The 24,789-nt window shown below is 37.3% G+C and overlaps 1 protein-coding gene across 8 annotated transcripts; it reads right to left on the bottom strand.

Moving 5' to 3' along the window:
• FLVCR1 (FLVCR choline and heme transporter 1) lies at positions 1–24,789 on the bottom strand. Of its 8 annotated transcripts, none has more exons than XR_013991760.1 (11): positions 24,036–24,789; positions 18,806–18,950; positions 18,157–18,283; positions 13,006–13,146; positions 8,615–8,682; positions 7,838–7,941; positions 6,231–6,341; positions 5,637–5,742; positions 5,304–5,415; positions 2,675–2,742; positions 1–2,513 (listed from the first exon to the last, which is right to left on the bottom strand). XR_013991760.1 is itself a non-coding variant. In XM_081026512.1 (11 exons), exons 1-10 carry the CDS (start codon positions 24,771–24,773, stop codon positions 2,439–2,441), a joined length of 1,668 nt encoding a protein of 555 aa, XP_080882638.1. In that variant the 5' UTR covers positions 24,774–24,789; the 3' UTR covers positions 1–1,621; position 2,438. The 8 variants fall into 8 exon arrangements, 3 of the variants coding, with proteins under 3 accessions (XP_080882638.1, XP_080882637.1, XP_080882639.1); XM_081026512.1 differs by lacking the exon at positions 18,157–18,283 and having other exon boundaries at positions 1–1,621; positions 2,438–2,513; XM_081026511.1 differs by lacking the exon at positions 18,157–18,283.

Genomic DNA, 24,789 nt, shown 5'->3' with positions numbered 1-24,789 from the left:
AAACGGCAAAAGCTATAGTTGCAACAGTTATAAATGCAACAGCTATTGAAAGCATCCAATTTCTTTCTAAAATCATTTGATTAACATTTACACAAGTTTGGGTTACCCAATTCCATTTCCCAAAGATATGACACAGAATTATGACATTCTTGTTTGACATATTACAGACAACTTTAATTCAAAACACAGAAAAATTTTCAATTCATTTTGCATTTTGTTATATCATATTTCATCCTTTTTTCTAATCAAGGAAAAATACACATGACATATATGTATCAATTTTCCAGAAATAAAGTATTGCAATTTTTATCTATTACTTGATCAAAACTTCAGGAATTCAACAAGTACATGATTATTTTAAACAACACAGACAGTTTAAAAATAAAAATAAGAGGAGGAACCTTAAAATATATTTTTGGCCACAAATCCTGTGGTATAAATAGCTAAGGAAGTTAATGAGTCAGCATATTCTGCCTGAGCTTTCTGAATAAAAAGGTTAAACACAGATTTTACATTCCCTGTATCCAAAAAGCAACAATCGCAGTTGTTTAAGTTATCCGGGAATTTCTCTAGCTGTATTCCAGTTCCTGTGTACAAGGATTCAGTATGCCCCACGATGAGCAGCACTTCAAATTCAAAACAGCACTTGGGATCCAGTCGAACACATTCATGATATGAAGGAGATGTTGCCCAGAAAGTTTCAGGGACAGCTTAGAAATGGATCCAGGACACAGACCTGGAGTTCCTGATTCCCAGCTAAGTTGTTCTGGTGACAAATTCTCCTAGGTAAGATGCTACATAATTTACTCTTGGTTGATTACAGACAATGTTGTCATTTCAGAAGAAAGCAAGGCATGTACTATGCCCAAATCAGAACTGCTAGCTCACTTCAAGGAGACCCAGCTTCTTTGTGTTTATGTGAATATAACGTAAATATCATGGCTATTTAAATAGCATTACTCTGAAGCTATCCCCTTATCAGTTTAGAGAGTCTGGATGGGAACAACAGTTAAATTCTCACTGTAAACAAAATGCAGTGGTAGGCACTGTGGAAATACATTTGGTCCTATTCTCCTTACCCTGAGCACGTGAAATGTCCTTGATGTATCACAGAGAACTACCATTAGCAGGTACATATATGGGAAAAATCATTCTCGTTGGTAATTAAAAACACACTTTAAAACATCAACAACCATGTGTACTTTTTAGTCTCAAATAAACACCATTTAGAAAATAACGATATAATAACTAGTGTTTGTATGTACTTTTGAGTGTAAAGAACCTATTTACTATGCTATCTTCTGGAGAGATACAAGGCAGTAAAAAAAAAAAAAAAAAAAAAAAGTGACTGTTCCTAAAGTATGTCCACTCTGTGGTGAAAACAAGAATACATTCCCTCAACAAACCGAGGGAGCACATACCTGGGCCAGTATTTCTCAAAGGAGAATGGTCATAAAAAAATGACAGTAGAGAATTAGAACAGACAGCATTTTCAGAGGTGTCCACTAAATGGGAGCACTTGGGCCAAGCACAGATTTCCTTCAAGGCAATAGTGTCAGATGTGACTCTCCAAAAAGCCATGGGAAAGCCAGCAGGAACACATAGGATGAAATTTTCTTACCTGAAAGTTATATATTGGGGAAAAAAAAAAGAGCAAGTAAAAAAAGTCAATGGGTACAGAGCTATTTAAATGGGCATGAAAAAAATATATAGTGTTAGCATTTTTATACCGTGATAGGAAGGCAGCTCAGAGAAGAACTCAAGATAATGAGGCTGTGTCTAGCTGATTAGCTTAATTAGAACATAAGTCTAAAACCAAATCCCTGGATTCAGACTTTCCACAGAATTGTTTTCATGGCCATGGACAGTACCCGTCACAAAGCACTTTGTAACAAGAATATGTTAGGAAAACCATAGCAGTCTCTGGGAGCCTCGTCCCACACTGTCCTTGGTGGATTAGGGGTGTCACGTTGCTACATTGCACTCACACTGAGGGGGCTTGCACAGCTGATCAGAACAAACGAAAGGGAGCCAATTAGCAATAGATCGTACACTTGGTTCTACGGGATATGTATATATAAACTGCATGTACTCTTACGTGACTTAAGCGATTAGACCTCCACATTATCATTTTAGAAAGCTTCCAAAGCTTCTATTTTCTACAAAAAAGAACACTTTTGAAAATAAATGTCAAGAAGATTACTTTCAGATCAACAATATAAGGCTAAAAAGGGGACACTTATTAAATAAGTGGTAGTGTTAAAATGAGGTAAGTAAAAGTATTTCAAGCAAAATATTGCTGAAATTCACATGTAAGCAAAACCGTAACTGCATGTTAGAGGTCATACAATAACTTTCAAGTGAGTGTCCATCCCCCATAACCTATAAACCAAACGTCACTGCTCAATTGTCATATGATATTAACTTTTCCTTTCACCTCAAATTGCTGATTCTGACTGTTTTGACATCATATCAGTTTTTGATTCTTGATCTGTCGGACTATCAACTGGTACCTGCAGAAAGAAGATAAAAAGATTTAGAGCATCTGGCATACACCATTATGACAGGTCAACTGCTGGCTCAGGAATAAAAAGAGTGCTGACTAGATTGGCTTCTCACTTATTCTATGCACAAATTTCTCAATAGTATAATCATAAAAATACTTATTACTTACAGCTTTAATATTGCCATTTGCAAGTCCTATATTTATATTGTGTCTTCTCAGATCAGACTTGATTAATGCTGAAACAGAAGCATCAATGGAGTTACCATAGAGTATGCATGAATATACTTTTCTCTAAGCTGTGCAGTCTTTTTTGATATTGTCAAATTCAGCATACTATAGTACCATAATATTCAATTGCATCCCTGTAGCCTGAAAACATAATACCTCTCTAAGCCATTAACTTAATTAGCAAGTCACTCATTAGTGAAGAAATAGAGGATTCTAGAAAACAAAGATACAAAGATGAAAAAATTGCAATTCTTTCCCTAAAGGACTCTCCAATCTAGGGAACTAATGACATACAAACAATTTTAACACTGTAGGATAACTGCAATACAAGGTGTAGTGGGAGCATGGGAGAAAAAATGCCTGTGTAAGCCAAAGGAAATCAGGGAAGGCTTGCCAGAGACATACTTGAATTGAAACTTGAAAAATGAGTAGGAACTTGTCAAGCTGATAAGAGGAGAGAGGAAGGCATTCTAGGCAGGCAGAATACAGTATATGCAAAGCAACTGGGACAGGAAGAATACAGCCTTTTCTTGGCACTAGAGGTAGTCTGGGATCATTGAGGCATCGAGTACAAGAGAGAGGTGGCAGGATATGAGACTGGATTGGTAGGGATGGTGTACACCGTGTGAAGACTTTACACTGCATCTAAGTGGGGCGGGCACTATCAGGCCTACATATTAGGGTGCTCAATCTGGCTGCTATGTGGAAGATGATTCCTGGCAAAAAGACTAGAGGCAGGAAGGTCCATTAAGAGGCTTTAGTCCTGCTGAGAGATGGTGAGGCGTGAGTGAGTGAGAAGTGGAGATACAGAGAAAGGCTTCAGAGAAATTTTAGAATAGAACCAATAAGCCTTGGTGGTTTGATAGTACATGAAAAATGGAGGGAAGAGGGGTGGCCAGTTAGCTCAGTTGGTTAGAGCACGGTGCTCTTAACAACAGGTTGCCAGTTCGATCCCCACATGGGCCACTGTGAGCTGCGCCCTCCACAACTAGATTGAAACAACTACTTGACTTGGAGCTGATGGGTCCTGGAGAAACACAAATGAATAAAAGGTAAAAAAAAAAAAAAGAAAAAAAAATGGAGGGAAGAGAAAGAAAAAAGTGGGTGACTTGAGTTTTCTTGTTTGGATAATTGAATGGATGGTGGTCCTAGTTGTTGAAACTGAAAATACAAGAGGAATTTCCCAGTCCCTTTCTTGTCTATACAAATGAATACCGGATATAAAAATCTATGCTTTCTCCAGTATGCTTTCTCCAGTATGCTTTCCACGCTTTCTCCAGTAAAATACTTAACATGTGAGAGAAACTACTTAGCATTTTTAGATGGTGAACGTATCTATTTAAAATTATCTTATAGTTCTTTTTTCACTTAATTTTCTAGATTTGATTTGTTTGAATTGACATGTATGAATATGATTATAAAAATAATGTGAAAACAGAGTTCAAAAATGCTCCCTTTTTTGGTTCAACAATAACACTCTATTTGATAGTTAGAGATGTTATTTTCTTGGAAATTAAGAAACAACATGGAATTACTTGTAACCGATCAGTAGGTAAAGCAGTTCATGTATTACATGTCTCAAAGTTTTGTATGTTTTACTTTGGTAACTGAAGAGAAGAAGGAAAAAACTCTCTCCTGGTGGGATTTCTTCTTGGAGGTCACAGGCGACACTCACCATCTTTGAACATACTGAATGAATAATAGCAACCTTAGGTGGTTGTGTGTTTCCAAAATAAATGTTTGCCACTGGTCAGAGCTCATGGATGAGGTTTCAGAGAGAATGATCAGGTATTCAATAAACATAAAAAGAAGGCTCGATTCACGTCTGTCTCATACATTCTGTCTTTCATGCTCGTAAAGGGATGCAGAAAGAAATGAACAAAGTGAAGTAACAGTAGAAGCCAACATGGGCCGGAGAGCACTGCTGGCCGTAAGTCTTGCTCCTACGTCCATTTTACTTTCATGTGCCTGAACAAACTATGGATAAAAGTTCTTTAACGTGCTCTTATTCTGGAGATCAGGCACTATTCTCATTCCTGCCCACGCCCGTTCTGATTATATCTAAGAATGCTGCATGTTATTTCCACCACCAGCATCTGACCTCTTCTCACCACCACATTATAATAATAGCTAACATGAGAGGCATGTCCTCTCACATATAGTGTCAGACACTATCTCAGGAGCTGTTCATGAACCACCTCAGTTAATTCTCATAGTAGCAACGCTCTAAGGCAGGCTTTTAAATACCCTAGTATATAAATGAGGTAAGGAGTACTTGAGAGGTTAAGAAACGTGTCTAAAGTCACACAGCTAATGAGCAGCATAATCAGAACTTGAGGCCAGGTCTGCCCACTGGTTCTTGTTATAACACTTTTGCTTTTACGTATAGTAATTGTACTGAATTGGAAACCTGAAAAACAAATTAATAGATTCACATCCTTGGAAGAAAACAAGTACTGTCCTTTTTATTTCATTTTTTTTCTTGAGTTCTGCTAAGCCATTCAGAATCAATATACATGAAAATTAAACCTAATACAAGTACTTTTGCCAGAAAAATACCCTAATTTACCTGTTAAAATGATGCCTACAAACATCCAAACACAGAGGAAAATGTTTCCTGCCTTTGGACTATACTCTGATGTGAGCTTTCCTTGAGCCAACGTGAACAAAATTCCAAATATCTAAAATAAAAAGAATAATTTTGTATCAAGTTCTCTTCTTTAAAATAAGTGTAATGTTTCCCCCCAAGACTTTTCTTAACTGTTTTATTCATATGATTTGGCTTCTACAAACATTCACTGAAAGGTGGAATTTTTAAAACAAAAACTAGAGTCAAACTCATTATCCACCAGAATGTTCGGTAAATGAATCATCTCAGGTGTAAGAGAAACCAGAGGATTACCTGTGCAGCAGCATTAAGAAGACCAGATGAAGTACCTTCAGATTCGGGGTAAGTGATTTCAACAGCAAATTCGAAACCCAAGGGGAGGTAACCAGTCATGAAGAAACTAGAAAAATAAATCCAGAATTATAGAAAGAATTAACAGAACATCATCACATATTGAGGTAATCATTCTACTTCTCAGGCCTATTTTAATAATCAAATAAGGAAATGTTATGAAGGTATGTGAAAGTAAGAGACAATTATTGTTTACCAATCATCCCAAGGTGATAAGAACTGAGAAGCCAAACAATTCCTTTTTTCCTGAGAAAAATTTACCTCTAGTTTTCTAGGTCAGTAGTCTTTCTAACTAAATAAAGTTACTTGGACTAAGTGAGGCTTATCCATTTTTTTACCTACATATACCAAAAAAAAACAATTTTAAACTACTTTTTATAGTTCTAAAGAATATGCACTCATTTATATACACAGGATGAATCTTATAAAGTTTAAACATTGGAAGCACTGGATGAACTTTAAAAATTAAAAACCACAGGAAGAATATTTCAGAATTACAACAGTATGCTATCACTTCTAAGCACTGTTGATGCTTACCCAAGCACCCCTCCAGTAATAAACACGATGAAAATGTATCCAAGGTCCAGTGTGAAAGTAAATATAACCATTCCAAAAAAAGACAAAATGTATACTATCAGAGTAGTCTGTCTAAAACAAAAAAAGAACAAGTTAGTATTTTGTCTGATTTTCCGAGGCACATAAAAATCATGTGGCTAGCCATTGCTCTCTCCAAACAGTAACAAATTACTTGGTTCCCAAGATTAGGTTTCCCTTATCTACGGAAAATGTTTCCACCAAAGCATGGACTTCAAGCTTAAACTGAAGATTCAACAGCAACAGACAACCAAGACCACACCAGATCCAATGCTGACAGAAAAGAATATTTGTATGGTTCAAATCATTTATATGCCTCTAAATGGGATAGTTCCCTACTCATATTTCAAGACTCAGATCAAATTCCATCTCTTCCAAAATTCCTTTTGTAATCACTGAAGCTTACATTGTTTCTTCCAAACTTCTTATCATTGTACTACCTAATTGGCACTTGACATCTATTGGACTCATGACATCTATTTTAGTCTGTAATATTATTGTCTAACTTTTCATATGTGAATGCCTCGTGTTCCCCATTTAGACCACAAGTGTTTTCAGGACAGGGACCACTACTCCTTGCCACAATTCCGAGTTAAGAGCAATGCACACAGCAGGAGTTTGGTGAATGAATGGCAGTTACCCTGAGAAGAAAGCCAGGGTGACAACACATTTCTATGCTTATCAAGTTTCTAATTACAAATGGACCAAAGATTGTTAATAAATTTAATCCTTTACATATGCCCCCTTCATCTATAAATTTAATGGATTGCACTCTAGCTACCATTGATAATGATATCAAACATATCTTGGGCCTTGAAGGTACAAAGGACACAGTTCCATATTTCATTCATTCGTTTTATTCCATTCTATTCATTCATTCTCAGTTTCATTCATTCATTTCCTCCCCAAGCAGATGGAAACTTTCTACCTATTAAAAAACGTAGCTAGTTTTTTAAGGTCCAGTGCAAAAGATGCTGCCTTCTTCAGTCTCCCAGTTGATATTACTTTTTCTTTTGTATTATTAGAGTTTTGCTGGTTCCATATGGATATACACTTAATATAGTATTTTCATACTATGTATTACAGTTAAGTGGTGCTATAGTTTGGGGACATTAGAGCCAACAACTTTTTAGCAAAAAAAGCCTTATGCTCAATAATAATTTTTTGATAGGAAAGAACCACTTTTTGTTTGTTTTTAAGCTCACAACATAAGAAAAGACTAGTATAAAAAGTCAAATATTTCTCAGCAAGGGTTTTTTTTAGAATAGAAATGATCCTTTCTAAAGTGGTATGTCTGAGTATCATTTTAGGATTTTAGGGGGAACAAGGTTCATAAGCTAACCAATTCTCAAAGTTGAAATAAATATGACCAACAAAATAAAACAATATATAGACAACAAAAACATTCAGAAGAGAAGGGAATCCAAGAGTGTCTAGAATCCAAATATTTTAGTAATAACATTTTTAAAATTTCTTAAAATACAAAGCAAAGTTTCCTTTAAAAAAAATACCTCAGGTTGTACACCATACATTTATCTACTTTTACGTACTTGTATGTTTTGGTATAGTCCAGCCATAAGCCACAAAGAATGGAACCCACCATTCCAGCTACTACCAGTGTTAGCCCAATCCTTCCAGCATTCACTTCTTCTCCCTTAAAAGCATTTTCATAAGAAGTTAATCAGAAACTTCTAATTCAAACAGATCCTTCACATTCCTGTACCTTTTCAGTCAATGGAAACAATCAGATATAATTAAGTATATAATAAAATAGGAATATTCAGTATCTGTTTTAGGATGGGGGAGAGGAGGGGAGTAGGAGCAGGTAAAGCACATATAAAGGATATTCTGTTTTAAAACTAGAAAAAAAATATTCCCTAAAATATGGGAGAAATCGAAAAGGAACATTTTCTTGATCATAATTAGAAGCACAATGATTTTTGTTGGAATTCTTAAGTAATTCACAAGTGAAATTAATCTGATAGCTTTTACACATAACAATTGCTTTCTCCTTTTAAAAACAGAGGTCAGCACTTAATATTTACTTCTTTATGTTGGTTTCCCTTAACATTTTTTGTCTTTTTCCATATAAGCAGTCACACTGTTTCTTTAAAAAAGAATAAAAAGAAGACTTAGGTATTGTCAAAGCAATAACTTCTGCTTTCCATTTTGTGTGTTTTATAAATTGGATTTTAAATTAAAACAAATATGAACCATTTATAGCAGCAGGGGCATCAATCTTTAATTTTATGATCATGCTAACAGGAATTCTATTGCTAAAGAAAAATTCTTGGCCAGGCATGCAACATAACAAAGGCAGCACTTACCTCATAATATGTCAGTATTATTTGATTTAATAATGTTGAAACTGAATAAAATACTCCAGTCATGATACCTAAAATAAAAAACAGAAAACTATAAATGTACCACTTGCCAGTTTGTGGAGTCGTCTGTGACAACTGTGAAAGTATAATGTGTTTCTCAGACAGGAGACAGAGAAAATTAAAAATTCTTGCCATTCCCTTTTAGGATGTGGACTGATCAATTTAACACCCAAATTTACTAGAGATTATGATAGTAAAATTCTGTCATTACATTATTTATTATTATTTAGATGCAGATATACTGACCATAAATCATATTCCTACGCATAACACTGGATATGGCAATCAAGCCACCGGTTGCTTACTGAGAGCCTGCAATGTATTCGATGTAAGGAATGTTTAAGCAGAAGACAGAATGCCTGCTTCAGAGATTTTGCCCCTGCATCAAAGGCTTACAAGGCAATTAGTAAAACAATAGTATTAATAATTAACGAATACTTAAACAGAAAAATAAAAACAGCTGGTTATCAGGAAGCATATGACCACTGTGTTTTCCAGAAAATAAGACCTAGCCGGACCATTAGCTCTAATGCATCTTTTGGAGCAAAAATTAATATAAGAGCGGGTCTTATATAAGACCCTGTCTTAAGGTCTTATATTAAAATAAGACTGGGTATTAATATATATTATATTATATTATATTATATTATATTATATTATATTATATTATATTACATTACATTATATTATTATATTATATTATTATAGAAGACCCGGTCTTATATTAATTTTTGCTCCAAAAGATGCATTAAAGCTGATGGTCCATCTAGGTTTTATTTTCGGGGAAATACGGTAGGTTTGAATCCTGGTGTTTCCTTGGATCTACTGTGTAAGGTAAGTCTCAGGTAAGTCTCCTAACCTAGCTGAAGACTTAAGTTTATTCTCTCTCTCTCTCTCTCTCTCTCTCTCTCTCTTTCCCCCCTTTCTTCGACCTCCCCACCCCCACTCCGGTTCCAGTCATTGTTTCTCAGTCTAGTTGTGTAGGACACAGCTCCCTGGCCCACGCTGGTATTATGAGCCTTGCGCTCTCCCCGGCTGAGGCAGTCGGTCACCGGTCGTCGGTCGTCTGCTCACGGCAGCTCTTGCCAGCTGCCAGCCGCTCACACTGGCTGCTGGCCACTCACACGGACCACTGGCCACTCATGGCAGCAGACGGTAACCCAAGGCAGCCCACAGCATCTCACGCCAACCCCAGGCTGATCACTGCAGCCCAGCTCCAGGGAGAGCCGTTGTTCATAATGTTAGCTGTAGAGGGCGCAGCTCACTGGCCCATGTGGGAATTGAACCCATGGCCTCAGCATTAGGAGCACAGCACTCCAACCACCTGAGCCACAGGGCCGGCCCTCTCTCTTTTTATTACTAAATATTTCAAATATACAAAATAGCATGGTGAATAATTTAACAAACACCCTTACTCATCGCCCAGCTTTGTCAAACATTAACATTTTGCCACCTTTGCTTCAGATTCATTTTTTAGACCTTCCCTAATTCTATTCTTCTCTCCTATTCTTTCTCAGACGTAACCACAATCCTGATCTTGGTGTTTATCTTTTAGATACTACAATATATATGTTTCCATAAACAATCAGAATTATTCTACATGTATTTAAACTTTATAATAATATTATTTGTATCCATCTGCAACTTGCTCTTATCACTCAATACTATTGTTTTGAGATTTATCTGTGTGGATTCTTCCAGTTAGTTTTCTCTGCTGTACAGTAGTCCATTGTGTGAATACACTTCAATTTAATTATCTCTTGTTCTGTCAACAGGTACGGCTTTTTCCAGTTTTTCACTATTTACAACAATATTACAATGAATGTTGTGTTTTTTGTTCTTACATATAAGGGTTTCTCTAAGTACACATCTAGGAGTAGAACTCTACTTTCTGGATCTAGCCAACTTGCTCTTCACAATGGTTGTATCAGTCTACATTACCAGCAGACTTCTTTTCCTCTGCATCCTTGCCAAATTTGTTCTCATCGAATTAAAAAAAAAAAATTGGGTTTTTTTTTTTGCCAGTTTGAATGTGTGTGATGTTATATCTTAACTCTGGTTTTCTTCTGTATTTCATTAATTACTAGTAAGGTTGAGCATCATATATGAGCAAGATACACATATAGAAATACATAAATGCCTTTTGTTTCTTCAGACTGCTCTTATCGACTAGTAGGAGTTATTTTTGTATTGCAGGTACTAAGCCTTTGGAAGTTATATGCATTGCAGACATTTTCTCAGTCTATGTCTTATGTTTTCACTTTTTTAAATGTCTTTTTGGAAAAGACCATTATTTTAATGTAATCATATTTATTAATGTTTTTCTTGAGGGTTTATGTTTTTGCATTAAGAAATTCTTTTAAGAAGAATACTAAAAATGGTTTCTTATGTTTGCTTCTAAAACTTTAAAGTTTTGATTTCTACCCTTTGGTCTTCAATCTACTACAATTCATTTTTGTGCATGGTATGACATAGAGACCTAATGTTACTTTGTTTTCCCATATGGATAATCAATTATCCCAGGACAATTTACTACATAGTTTCTCTGCTGCCAAGCATCAAGTTTTCATATCTGCATAATGTTCTAGTCATTTGAGCTGTTCACAGATATTCCAGTTTTTCTTTTCAGGCAGTTAATGGCAAGGCCTATGACTTGAAATGGGAGCCAAAGGATATTTCCCATTTTCTGCCTTAGTAATCATGCAAGCATGTGCCTGGACCACGCACTTGCTACACAACTTCTCTTTATTGTCACCTTTTGATAAATAACCCTTAACTGTTGTTTACTTTTCAGATTGTTTATATTATGTCCCCAACTGGATTATAATTACTTCAGGGCAGAAATCATGTATCATGCTTCCTTCTAATCCACAAAGCATTTAGGGTGCTAGTGTAGACTTAGTTGATATTTGATCATTATTGATGGGATACATGAATGAATAACAAAATGAACAATATGTAAGGTAAATGTTAAGCTAGCTCCAGTAGAATTGCTTAAAGGAAAAAAAGAGCAAGTTTCAAGCCAAAGAAATAATGGCACAGAGAGACTAGAATTAACAGTGAGACTAGAATTAACAGTGTATAAGCATGTGGAGGCATAGTGGTGTCTGTGTGTGTCTGTGACAGGAGGCTGGTTATAAATCTGGCTGAAAGAGAACATTATATTGGGAAATAAGAGATAAAGGAAGATATAAGAGATAAAGGAAAGAAGCCACCTTAAATGACCGGCTAAAGAAGTAAATTTGCTCTATACATTAATAGTGAACCACTATAGTTTCTCAACTTTCTAGTTAGAAGTTTTAGATGTAAGCTAACCAGTGGAGGTAACCAGAAAAATGAAGAAAAGGAATGATGGCATGCTGAAGTAGTTAATGAGATGATATAACTATCATCTGGGATTTGCTTATAAATATTCTAGGAAGAAAGTAGAAGAAATAGATAAAGCAAGACTGGTGAAATGTTGATATCTGTTGAAGCCGAGTGATGGTGGGTACATAGGAATTTATTAGATTAAATGTTCTACTTTAGTGTTTAACAATGTCCACTAAAAAAAGGGGGTGGGGGTGAGAAGTAATCCTGATACAAGGGTAAGAGATTAAGTCAGGGCATCATTTGTTACAACTTGTAAAACAATTATGTACTAGGGTGTACGCTCCTAGAAAATGTAAAGAGAACATCAGTGAGTGACTTCTGAAGGCAAGTAAGACAGAAATAGGGGGTGTTGGTGGCTAATGTGAACGGTGTGAATATAAGGAACAAAGAACGAACTGTCCGAAATCTCTGAAGGGAACCAAACATGTTGGTGCCTGCAGTCAAAGCTGCAGTGTTAGCATAGCAAAGCTGCAGTGAACTGGTGCTGCTACCGCGAAAGACAGGGGAGGATGAGAATCGTCTTTTTTAAGTTAGAACTGATTACGGTGCCCTCCTTAATGTCTAGTTTTGACTGAGTAGTCAAAAATGCATGCCATTGTCTTATGCACCTGAAACTAAAAAAACAAACAAAAAAAATGCATGCCAGTTAGCACAGGTTCAAAGGAAAGAGCTGTTGATGACATTTACCGTGTGTTTACAGCAGACACAAAGGGCCTAAAAATACCTGTGAGAACTCACAAAAGACAGACCTTCTCTATATTGGTTTATTTTAAAATCGTGTAAGAAAATCCATGCTGAAGTTTTCGCTTTCAGTTCACAATTTAAGTTTATGCTATCATTATTTTTAGAGTTAACAAACTATCTCATTAAGTAAAGCTCAAACCACTAGATTAAATGAAGAGAATCTACAAATGCTCAAAGGTTTATATAGACATCGGAGACAAGAAAAGGAAACCACTTACCATAAGTGATCAACAGAAGAACAAAAGGAATGTTTTTAAATAGGTTCCATATTGATTTCTTATAGGAGTACTCCTCAGGGGGACTGTCCTGAAGAGCTGCCCGAGCCTGACTGGGCGGATACTGAGGCTTTTCTTTGAATGCTGGAAACATACAGGAAAAGGTAATTAAACACACACATCTTCCTTAGCGAACACTAAATTCAGTTTAAGTTTAAAGAGTTAGTGAAAGTCTTTTACCATGAGGCTTTTCATTTTCATGAATTTCTAAGTGATGACTAGTTTGACATTGAAACTGACTAACCCTCCGAGATTTGGCCCATTCAGAACTGCAAAAACATTAATAATATGTCACAACCTTGCCCACTGATCATTCCATTTTCAGTTAAGCAAGATTAATTTTTATTATGGTAAGTATTCAGCAATTCTATTTCTAAATTTAGTTCAATTTGTAAGTAGAGGTAACATCAGATAAGAGCAAGTCAATATATCATTGAACTTTTAGAGGACTGTCTTGAGTTAGTAACTATTTTCTTCTGAAATTTGATGTAAATGTTATCATCTGATCCAATTACACCTCTAGAACTGAAAAGGCCCAGGTAGAATCATGGGAGCAGAGCCAGGTCCTTCTTGCTGACTCACGCTAGCTGCATATGGAAAATCTAGGGGTAAGGCTGAGAGACATAAAAGTGTGATATATGGTTTCGGATTCTGTAAGTTCTAGCACCGCCCATTTCTGTGGAGTTAGAGAAAGATTTCACAGGCTTCTCAGCCACACATTTAGAGACTGCCCTTTTGCTGGGCAGTGAAGGATCTACTAACTTCCTGCAACAGATGGCTAGCGACAGAAGTCAAGACTAATGGACAGGAGAGCTGAACTGCTAAAATTTGGTACATCAGAAATTAAAATCTAATTTTAGTACTGACTCAAAAATTTAAACTAAAACAAATGGAAAAGACTGTATTTCATTGAATCTAAGATGGTCTGATGCTGGCACTCAGTGATCTTGCCAGGCATCAACAGAAGGTTTTCACGTAATCATGTCTCAAATGCCACCAATGTTACATGCCATCCATATTTATTTTACCATGGAAAGAACACTTCACATGAAATCTACCTTCTTAACAAATTTTAAGTGCACAATATGGTATTGTTAACCACAGATCTCTATAACTTGTTCATCTTAGATGCCATTGGTGATTAAAGCATCTTGAATTCAGAAAGTTCATGAAAACAACGTACACTTTAGAATCAATGAAATAGGGTAAATTCAAAAACTAAAAAAGAAACTAAATGGATCCAGAAAAAAATAGCATTTTCTAAAAAGATTAGAGCTTCTACTCTCTCTCTCTCTCTCTCTCTCTCTCTCTCTCTCTTCCTCTCTCATTCTCTCTTTTTAAATAGTTGTTATGTCTTTCTTCCAACAAGGAAGGCCTGCTCTGCAGTTCAAAAGTGGGCTACATATGATGGACCTGACTGTCAATCACAATCATGTAGAAATTTAAGAATAATACAGATCTTAAAATTCTACCCCAGGCTCAATGAATCAGAACCTCCAGAACAGAACCAGAGAATCTGCATTAAACACAAAACTCTGCAAAGGCTAATCAATACATAGCCAGGTTTTAAAATCACTGAGAAAGAAAGAAATCCTTAAAACGTCCATATAATGACTATAATTCTCTAAGTCTATTTCCTGCTAAAAAAAAAAATTAAAATTAAAATTTTTTACTCACTAACACATTGATTAATTATGATGTAACAAAAACATATCAAACTAAAACAGACTTCTATTTTTACAGGTCTCACAACTAATTCAAGAGGAGATATAACTCATAAATAGTTGCTTTTTAATATCCTTACATTGGAGGACTGGTAGACATAAAATGTTTAAGTTGTTGCAGTTCCTCCTCTTCCTTTCACCCTATCTGCTCCTTGTACTGTTGAGAACGTCTGTTGTCCTCTCCTGAAAGTGTCCTAGTTAAGATAGGAGATATCTCTTTTTATTAATATTGGTAATACAGAACTCACATAATTGTAAAACAGAGTTTCAGAATATAAAAACTATGCTTACAAGGTAATCATGAATATTTACTCAGTCTAGAGTCTCTTAGGTTTTTATTTATTATGGCAAAATAAGTCTCAATGGCTCGGAGCTGAACCCAAACACAAAACAAAAACAATTCTTACTAGTCTTTAACTTGACTAGATTTATTTTGTGAATATAAGTGTTATCTTTTAGTTTCAGGCAGTCAAAAGTCCTCTCAGACAAAATCAGGCCGGTGCCTACCAGCTACACGATATAGCAAAGTTGGACTTAAGTCTACGTGAAAGAAAAGACAAAGGAGAACAAAAAGCCACTGGTCTATGACCCTGTTTACGCTGTACTGTATTTTCAAAGAACGAATATGGCTTTTTCTTTATCCTTTGAAACTGGAAAACAATAGCGTTCTTACCATCTTCTCTTCTCCCCACCCAAAACTTGTACTAATAAAATGATTAACTATTAAAAGCAGTTATTCTCCACCCCTGGCAATAGGCATATAAAGTAGCCAAAGGATTTGGGGGCACCACATTCAAACTTTTTCTCCCACGAAGAAGAAACAACAAATCTATTGTGTTTAGGTCCGCTTCTACATTTTGAAATTAGATTATAACATTATCTCTTGATTTCATTATTTGTTCCTGTGTGACTCAAGCAGACATTACACATTAACTTATTATAATACAAATACAGGTTTGAATCCTGGCTCTGCCTCATATCACTGTACACTGAAGAAGTCAATTCCTGTCTCTTGACCACTCGTATAGCTTCCTCATCCATAAAAGAAACAACAATAAGCTGTTAGGAGGATTACACGACACAATATATGTAAAAGAATTTTTAAATTATTGACTGCTACACAAAATACACTTTCTTTTTGGAGGAATATTTCTTTTTAAAAAAATCAAAGACTAAATTTATCTCAGGGGCTTGAAACTCTTATAGACTAAGTAAAAAAATAAAAGTTTACAATAGCGCCCAGCATATAAATATCCTGAATACAAGAATCAAAAGTGAAATAAGGCATGCCTGTTATACCCGCATGTGTTTAAGGACCTGAATAGGAAATATTTTAATTGCCATTACTTTTGTTTTCTGTTATCCACTCACTTTAGTGAATCAGGATGGTGCGGATTTTAACTAACACACTTGCATGAAGTGATATTGTTTACTGCTCTCCTGCAAAAGAACAGCTTTCAAATACAGCATTAGCACTTACACAAGAGGAATTTGAATTGGAACAAAAAAATAAGACTAAGTAAAAATTAAAACGATTTACATGTAACATTTTATAGTACATGGAGTTAGATTACGTAGGCTCAAACTTCATTTTCAGTATGTACTGTGACAGTGGTAAATTAAATTTATTTAAATTCTGTGCCCCAGCTTCCTCATCTATAAAATAGGAATGATGATAAGAGTGCCGCCCTCACAGGGCTGTGAGGATTAACTGCAATAAACATATATGTAGTGTACCTTTGAACATGTTTGGTACATAGCAATCAAATTTAGAGGCCATAATAGAGTTCTCCCAGTAAGAATGGGGTGTTAGGGTGAAATTCAGTGGAAGGCTTGCGTTAATTTCTCGAAATGCTAAATGGATTACACTCACATGTAAGCTCCATGAAGGAGGGTAGTAGGGTTACATGGCACGAACCCTGAAGGTAGTACCTTAGGAAGATCGCTGAGCACCAGTTTAGTATATGTCACGTTGCTGACAAGCATCAGCAAAACTAAATTATTTTGTAACATTTGGTTGGGCTTCCGAAGTATTTATGGGTAGAATTTAGAGGAAAGTAGGCTTGTCTTTTAGTAATTAAGGACCTTTAAGTAAGTAAGGATTTTAAAAATAATCCATATTTTCCTCAATAGCAAATATTTGAATAAAAGGAAAAGAGGTACATTTTTAATTTAAATGTCACAATTTTCAACCTAAGACTTTAACATCACAGCTGTATATTATCTTGCTTTTATCCTATGTTTGATATCATAATATTACAGGTCACCAAGCAAAACTTGACAATGAGCTCTTTTATCCCCATTTCATTTCCATTCCATTTTTTTCCATTCTTTCCCCCCTCATTTCCATTTCTACTGTCTTCTCATAAGCCATGAGTACATAAATAAGTAATTATGTACATGAATAGTTCTCTTTTAATTTCTCAAATAACACAGGGTGATATGCCAATGGTCATACCTATTATCGCTTTACTTGTCCTTCTTTGACAAATAAAAAATCTTATATTTGTAGCATCTCACATATATGTTGATACATATATGTGCATATATATAATTTCATATCTATAGATATCTTATAATCTACTACTCTCACTTCTTCCAAAGAAACAAGCAATTGAAGACAATAAAAAGGAAAACCAGAATTTATGTGAAGATTCATAAGCAATCAAAGGAAAAAGAATTTTATATTTTAAGAATCCCTATTGCTAATAGAAGGCCCATTTGTGCAAAATATATGTAAACTATATTTCATCCAGCAAATGAAACATGGATAGCAAAAAAAGCAGACTTATATTTTTAAAAAAAATAATAGGTTGCTTTTAAAACTTTGTTAAACTGCTAAAATAGTTTGGCAATAATTTGTCTTTTTTCAGTAGTCTGCACACAGCAAATATGCCACTCCCTAACTGAAACATAAAAACCAGCTGGATATGTCAGAATATTTTTTGTGCTACCAACAGAAACGAGAGTTCATGACCTTAAGGGAAATGAAATATGTGGGCTGAGCTTCCCATACCTGGATTCTGCAGGCCATCTCTAATCTTCGCATACATTTCTTAGAAAACTAAAGGATTTCATATCTGGAGATCATAAAACTTGAATTCTTCATTACTGTTACAGCCATGGTAAAAATAAATATATATATATATATATATGTATATATATATATGTATAAAAAATTTTAATGATTAAAAGATGGCCTTTCAACTTTAAAGTTCCTTTCCTCTTCAAATCAATTTAAGCCATACTGAGTGCCTAAAAGGCAGTATTGTAGTTATGTTAGCAGCTGTATTACTTAAATAAACCTTACCTATCCTTCAAGCTGAAATCAAAATTGTTTCCCATTAAGAATAATCTTTAAAAAGCAGACCTTCCCAAGCCTTCTTCCAAACTGATGATGGCAGCTTGCAGCTGATTTTGACTGGCTGCTTCAAGAGACAGGCCCAGACGAGCGGACTCAGTGACGAATGGTGGCAGCAGTGCTTTGCTGGAGTGGCCTAACAAGCAGATAGTTGCCACAGTTTGAAATTCTGCTGAACAGCTTGCCACTGCCCAGGATCATTCACTGGTCAACATTTTCAGATCCAGCTAATTGTTAAAATGGAGATCCTTGGAGGGACTTATCATTAAAAGGAAGGTTGTAGCCTATTTGCATCATTTCAAAGCATTGAGAACTTGATCTTGGCTAGGTTAGCATAAGATGCAGAACATGTAGAGGAATATGCAAAGAGGAGGCGGGTCAGATGCTTGAAACCCACAGTTATCAGGGAAGAAAGTTAGTAGGGAGACAAATGAGGTGGATTAGTCCTCAAACCCTTCACAATAGTAAAACAGATGGACCGTAACATAGCCTTAGCGCTGTAGCATTCACTGTCTGAGCATGACAGTGCTACGGCAAGAAGGAAACAAGCAAATGGCAATTGAAATATCAACAAAAATTTTCAGGGTTGGTTATCTTCCTTCGCATATGTTTGTCATGCATTTATCTATGTAAGCTTTAGGGAAAACAATTCACTTACCAATTATTGTTAAAATAAATAAAAGTGTGGCGACAGCTGATGTTCCATAAAACATGGTATTGATGTTATGAGCCAGAAGATCTGTGTTATTCTGTGTGTTGGGCACTAAAACTGGTGGCAACAAAAAGCCAACTGCAGTTCCAAGCTGTAAAATAAACAGTCCCGTTTACAGCAATTATTAGAAGAGAACAAAAGTACATACTGCCAATTAATACAAAATAAAGAGAACCGCTAGTGTATGTCAAGTGCTTCTATAAACTCTAAAGCATGTTGTTCTAATGTCTTTTTTTTTTAACAATTGTACTATTAAAGAGAAACTGCTGACAAATGTCTGCCTTATTCAATACACATTCACTGAGCTCCCTCAATCTGAATGATGCTGCTAAAGTTGTGTGAGATACAGTCCTTACACTTGACGCCTACAATTGAAAAAGGGACTCAGAATATGTAAAATATCACTGAGAAAAGACAACCTATGGAATGGGAGAAAATATCTGCAAATCATGTATCTGATAAGTGTCTCCTATCCAGAATATATAGAGAACTCTTACAACTCAGCAATGAAAAGACAAACATCCCAATTCAAAATTGGGCAAAGGACTTAAACATACATTTCTGTAAAGAAGGTATACAAATGTCCAACAAGCAGAGGAAAAAAATACTCAACATCATTAGTCATTAGGGAATTGCAAATCAAAACCACAATGAGATACCACTTCATACCCACTAGGATAACTATAATTTAAAAAACAAATAAAAGACCAGAATACAAATGCTGGCAAGATGTGGAGAAACTGGAAACCTTGTACACTCACTGCTAGTGGGATTGTAAAATAGTACAGCCATTGTGGAAAACAGTTTGGCAGTTCCTTAAAAACAAACACAGAATTACCATATGACCTAGCAACTCCATTCCTAGGTATATACCCAAAAAACTAAGAACTGGTGCCCAAACAAACTTTGAATATTGTATATGAATATTCCTAGCAGCCCTATTTGCAATCGCCAAAAGGTAGAAACAGCCCAAATATCTACCAACAGATGAATGGATAAACAAAATGTGGTACATCTATACAATGAAATATAAAGAAATATTCAGCCATGAAAAGAATGAAGTACTGATACATGCTACCACATGGACCAACTTTAAAAATATGCTAAGTGAAAGAAGCCAGACACAGGTCACATACTGTATGAAATGTCCAGAATAGGTCAATCCAGAGAGAAAAAGCAAATGAGTGGATGCCAGGGGCCTAGACGGAGGAGGGGATAGGGAGTGACAGCTTAGTGAGTACTGGCTCTTCTCTGAGGGCAGATGGAAATGTTTTGGAACCAGACAGAGGTGATGATGGTTACACACCATTGTGAATGTACCAAACGCCACTGAGCTGTACACTTCAAAATGACTACTTTTATGTTATGTGAATTTCACATCAGTAAGAAAAAAATAACGGCTAAACATGAGAATCACAGAGAAATAAAACCAAAGTATTAAAGGAGGCTGAAAGGAGGGAAATATCAGATTCTTTGAGTGAGGAGGAAGGGCCCAAAAACAAGTTTCAAAAAGGAGGGTGAGGCAGAGATAGTAACACTTACCAAATATTTCATTTGCTCCCTTACAGAAAGCTGGATAGAGGTAGTTAAACAGGTAATTACAAGAGTGTGTGGTAAGTACAGTATCGTGGTGAAGAGGTAGAGGGTGATAAGACTGGGAAGATCAAGTAATTTATCATCCAAACGAGAACATTACTCAGAGTGAAAGGGACTCCGTGAGTAATTATGCTGGACAACAGGTGTACACCGGAACTAGCCAAGGCAAACTAGAACATATGGTCACCCTGTCTAAGAAAGTACTTTGGGGGAGCACTTTGTATAGTCTTGGAGTTCAGAAAAAGTTTCCGGAGGAACAAAGATCTGAGTAAGAAATTGGAGTTAGTCAAGTGAAGTAGAAGTATTCCCAGCCAGGAGGACGTCATGTACAAAGGAAGGAGAGCACGAACTTGTGAGAAACAGTGGTGCACACAGTTCCCCTCCGAGCAGAGACAGAGTATGTATGTGAGGAATGGGGGGTGTGGAGAGAGGTGAAGCCCAGGAGTGGGTGGGAGACAGATCCAGAGGGTCTCACATTGTCACCATAGAGTTAGAATTTTATCGTAAGGGCAGTGGAAGCCACTGCAGCGGAGTGCCCCGGACAGATGTGCACATTAGAAAAACCACACCAGGTGAACGTGCAGAACAGAGGGAAGAGAGTAAGAGCTGCAGAAAGGAAGGTCCGTTAGCTGCAGGTGGCGAAAGCTGAGATAGCAGCAGTAGAAATGAAGAGAAATGAGCAAGGAGACACGAAATTTTGATTGGTGGGACATCCAAATGGAAGTATGCAGCTGGACAGTAGCTACATGAGTCTGAAACTCATTGATATACTCAGCAAATTTTTATGGAGAACCTACAATGTGTCAGGCACTGTAATAAATGCTGGTGATACAGTTATGTACACTCAGACCTCGTGTCTATTTTCATGAAACTTACAATCTAATGGTGGGCATGAGAGATGAGTAATAAAGAACAATTAACATACGAAACATATAAATATTTAAAACTAACAGTGATAAGCAACTACATGGAAAATTAAAGTATAATGATGTCGGGGCCGGTCTGGTGGCTCTGACGGTTAGAGTTCTATGTTCCTAACTCCGAAGGCTGCCGGTTCGATTCCCACATGGGCCAGTGAGCTCTCAACCACAAGGTTGCCAGTTCGATTCCTCAAATCCCGCAAGCGATGGTGGGCAGTGCCCCCTGAAACTAAGATTGAACACGGCACCTTGAGCTGAGCTGCCTCCCGAATGGCTCAGTTGGTTGGAGTGTGTCCTCTCAACCACAACGTTGCCAGTTTGACTCGCGCAAGGGATGGTGGGCTGCACCCCCTGCAACTAGCAACGGCAACTGGACCTGGAGCTGAGCTGCGCCCTCCACAACTAAGACTGAAAGGATAACAACTTGACTTGGAAAAGAAAGTCCTGGAAGTCCACACCGTTCACCAATAAAGTCCTGTTCCCCTTCCCCAATAAAATCTTAAAAAAAAAAAAAAGTCTAATGGGATCATCAAGAATTGCCACTGAATGATATTTAAAACGAATTTAAATTGAGAGCTGAGTGACAATAAGAATGTAATGTGATCCTATGAGGAAGAACATTCCAGGCAGAGGGAATGTTTCTGCAAAGGCCCTTATGCAAAATTCAAGCAAAAATAAGACCTAGCCAGACAATCAGCTCTAATGTGTCTTTTGGAGCAAAAATTAATATTAGACCCGGTATTATATTATTATATTATATTTTATATTATATTATACCCAGTCTTATATTATTGTAAAACAAGACTGGGTCTTATATTAATTTTTGCTCCAAAAGACGCATTAGAGCTGATGGTCTGGCTAGGTCTTATTTTCAGGGAAACATGGTAGTATTATTGTTTAAGGAACCAAAGAAGATATGTCAATAAGATTCTGTAATTCAGAGTAACGAGTTTAGAGTTTAAGTACTATAGGAAATCACTGGCAAGTTCAACAAGCAGGGCAATGACATGACCTGACCTATGTTTTAAAAGGTTCTCTCTCAGGTTAGAGACCTGGCCGTATAGATGGGTAGTTAAAAGCTAGGACTCAGGAGTCTGACAGACTCATTGTGAATGCTACCACGAATTAGCTGTGTGACTTTTGGGAAATAATGTCATCCCTTCAAGTCTCAGTTTCTGTATCTATAAAATGGGAAGAATAATAGTTCCTACCTTACATTACCAAATTAAATGATACATATATGTATAAAGTACTTAACATAGTGCTTAGGTGAGTGCTGAATACTGTGGAACATTATTATAAATGATCACTCCATAATCTAGGCTAAAGATGCATACTTGGGGGGTCATGAGCAAGTGCACAGCTACTGGAGCGAAGGAAGGATGAGAACACCTAGGGAGAATGTAGGAAGAAGGCCCAGAGGTGTGCTGAGTGCGAGAGGGAAGTCTGCCTATGAGAAAATGTTTCCATTTATTATCATGAAATAGATAATCCATAGCTATGGAGTTGATAATATTTCTGTCATGCTCAATGAAATCTTAATCTTGAATGTAATTTTGTAAATGTAAAATGCGTTTAAGAAAACAGTTCCTACCCAAGCATGCAGAAGCAACCAACTAAAACATCAGTCATAAATTATTTTGGGCACACAACAACTACAGTTCAAGCTACTCCTTTTGTACTTTTAGAGAAAGGAAATATAAAGCAATAAGCAAATGGAGTTAGTCTTTTTTTATGGATTTTAAATAAATCTTATCATGATCTTGAAACAAGTGTTGGACTGGAAGTAAGTAACATTCTTTTGCGACATAGCTACATGTAGCAATATATGTGTAAAGAGAGGTGAAGTTTTTGGTATACAGATTTTTAACTGGATTTTTGGCAAGCTGAATCAACAGTCAATACAATTTACATAAAGTATCATAGGAATTCATATACAAAATTTAAATTGCAATAAAAGAATCAATCAGGAAAAAAACACACAAAAGAAACAATCTACTTAGTAATGCTATTGGAATACTAATGAAATTTGAACCTACAGTGTTAGGAAAGACTAGGAAGTACCTTAATGGAGACCGGGCAAGACCGGGCAATATAAGCCACCCTTTTACAATGGATTCCACGATCTGTGATTTGTCTTCATTTTCTTATTGTTAAAAATTGGTAATTGGACTCAGGAATGTTGTGAGGTCTTTATCACTACAGCATTTAATTAGCAATCAATTATAAGTGTCATGTATCAGGCACTCTGCTGACTGCTCATATACAAAATTAAATGGGATTTTCACATGGACCACTCAAAGGAGAACAAACTTCCCAGAATGCAACACCTTCCTTTTGCAAAGAATACACTGGGGTGACAAAAATAATACCTACCCACGTTTTATTCAGTATTGCACTGACAAGTTTTCTATGACGCTACACATATAAGGGCCAATTCATTATTGTGTAGGTAATACTCCCAGCAAGATGATCAAGTGCTCACTTTAAACTGGTTTTGAAAGTTCTGTCATTACAAATAGATCAAAAACCCTCTGTAATCCAAGAGAGCCTCCTGTCTTACCACTACTCACCTCCTCTCCGTCGTGTACAGACAGGCCTGTATGAGGTCCATCCATGTGCCTAGCTCACGTGGCCTACGCCTTTTATGTGGTCCTTACCTGATTGCCTAGCACGGCGGTGGCACAAGCTGTGGACACCTCCTTGGGTCCAAACCACACTGAGGCGATGCGGGAGGGCAAGCCTAGGATGAAGACCTGGGCCACCGAGCACAGGGACTGGCCCAGCATTGTGACCCAGAAGAGATGCCGCTGCACGCTGCCGCACTTGACCCAGGCGCCCAGGCAGTTGAGACCGGAGCCCAGGAGGGCGGTGAGCCGCAGACCTCGGGTGTCCAGCAGCCAGGTGGCCGGAAAGATAAGGGGCACGTAGGCCAACATGTACACCATGGACAGCCAGTCGATGTGCAGCGAGGAGACGCCGTAGAAACCCTCGAAGACGTTGCTGATGATGCTGTACTGGATCCATTGGAACGAGTTGACCAGCGAGTACAAGCTGAAGATCAGCAGCACCACAAAGCGCCGCGCCGAGAGCGCCGTCCGGGGCACCTGGGTGCCCTCGGGCCCTGGGGTCTCCTCCCCGGCGCCCGCGGGCAGCAGCCGAATTTGGGTCTCCTCTTCCCGGGCCAGGTGAGTCTGCGGCCTGCCCAGGGCTCCCGAGGCGGCCGCGGGGCTGTCCCGAGGGACCCCATTTAGGGCCAGGCAGCCGGCTTTGGTCCCATTCTGCGGCTCCGCGCTCGTCTTTCCGGCTGGCGCGCCCCCAGGGACCGGGAGGTATCCGTTCGCAGGCGGGTGCCCGGGCGCCACCGCTATTCCCTCCTCGTCGTCGGACTGTGCCATGTCACTGTGCTCCCGG

This window comes from Rhinolophus hipposideros (genome assembly GCF_964194185.1).
Source record: "Rhinolophus hipposideros genome assembly, chromosome: 19".
NCBI lineage: Eukaryota > Metazoa > Chordata > Mammalia > Chiroptera > Rhinolophidae > Rhinolophus > Rhinolophus hipposideros.
This window is presented reverse-complemented; position numbering and strand designations above follow the sequence as displayed.

What these genes read in the sequence shown, in the direction of transcription:
- FLVCR1 (XM_081026511.1), bottom strand. Translation starts at nt 24,773, where the DNA reads ATGGCACAGTCCGACGACGAGGAGGGAATAGCGGTGGCGCCCGGGCAC. An exon ending in CCGCCGTGCTAGGCAATCAG is followed by an intron (nt 18,951 to 24,035) that starts GTAAGGACCACA and finishes TTTATTTTACAG; the next exon opens with CTTGGAACTGCAGTTGGCTT. An exon ending in GACTATACCAAAACATACAA is followed by an intron (nt 6,342 to 7,837) that starts GTACGTAAAAGT and finishes TTTTTGTTTTAG; the next exon opens with ACAGACTACTCTGATAGTAT.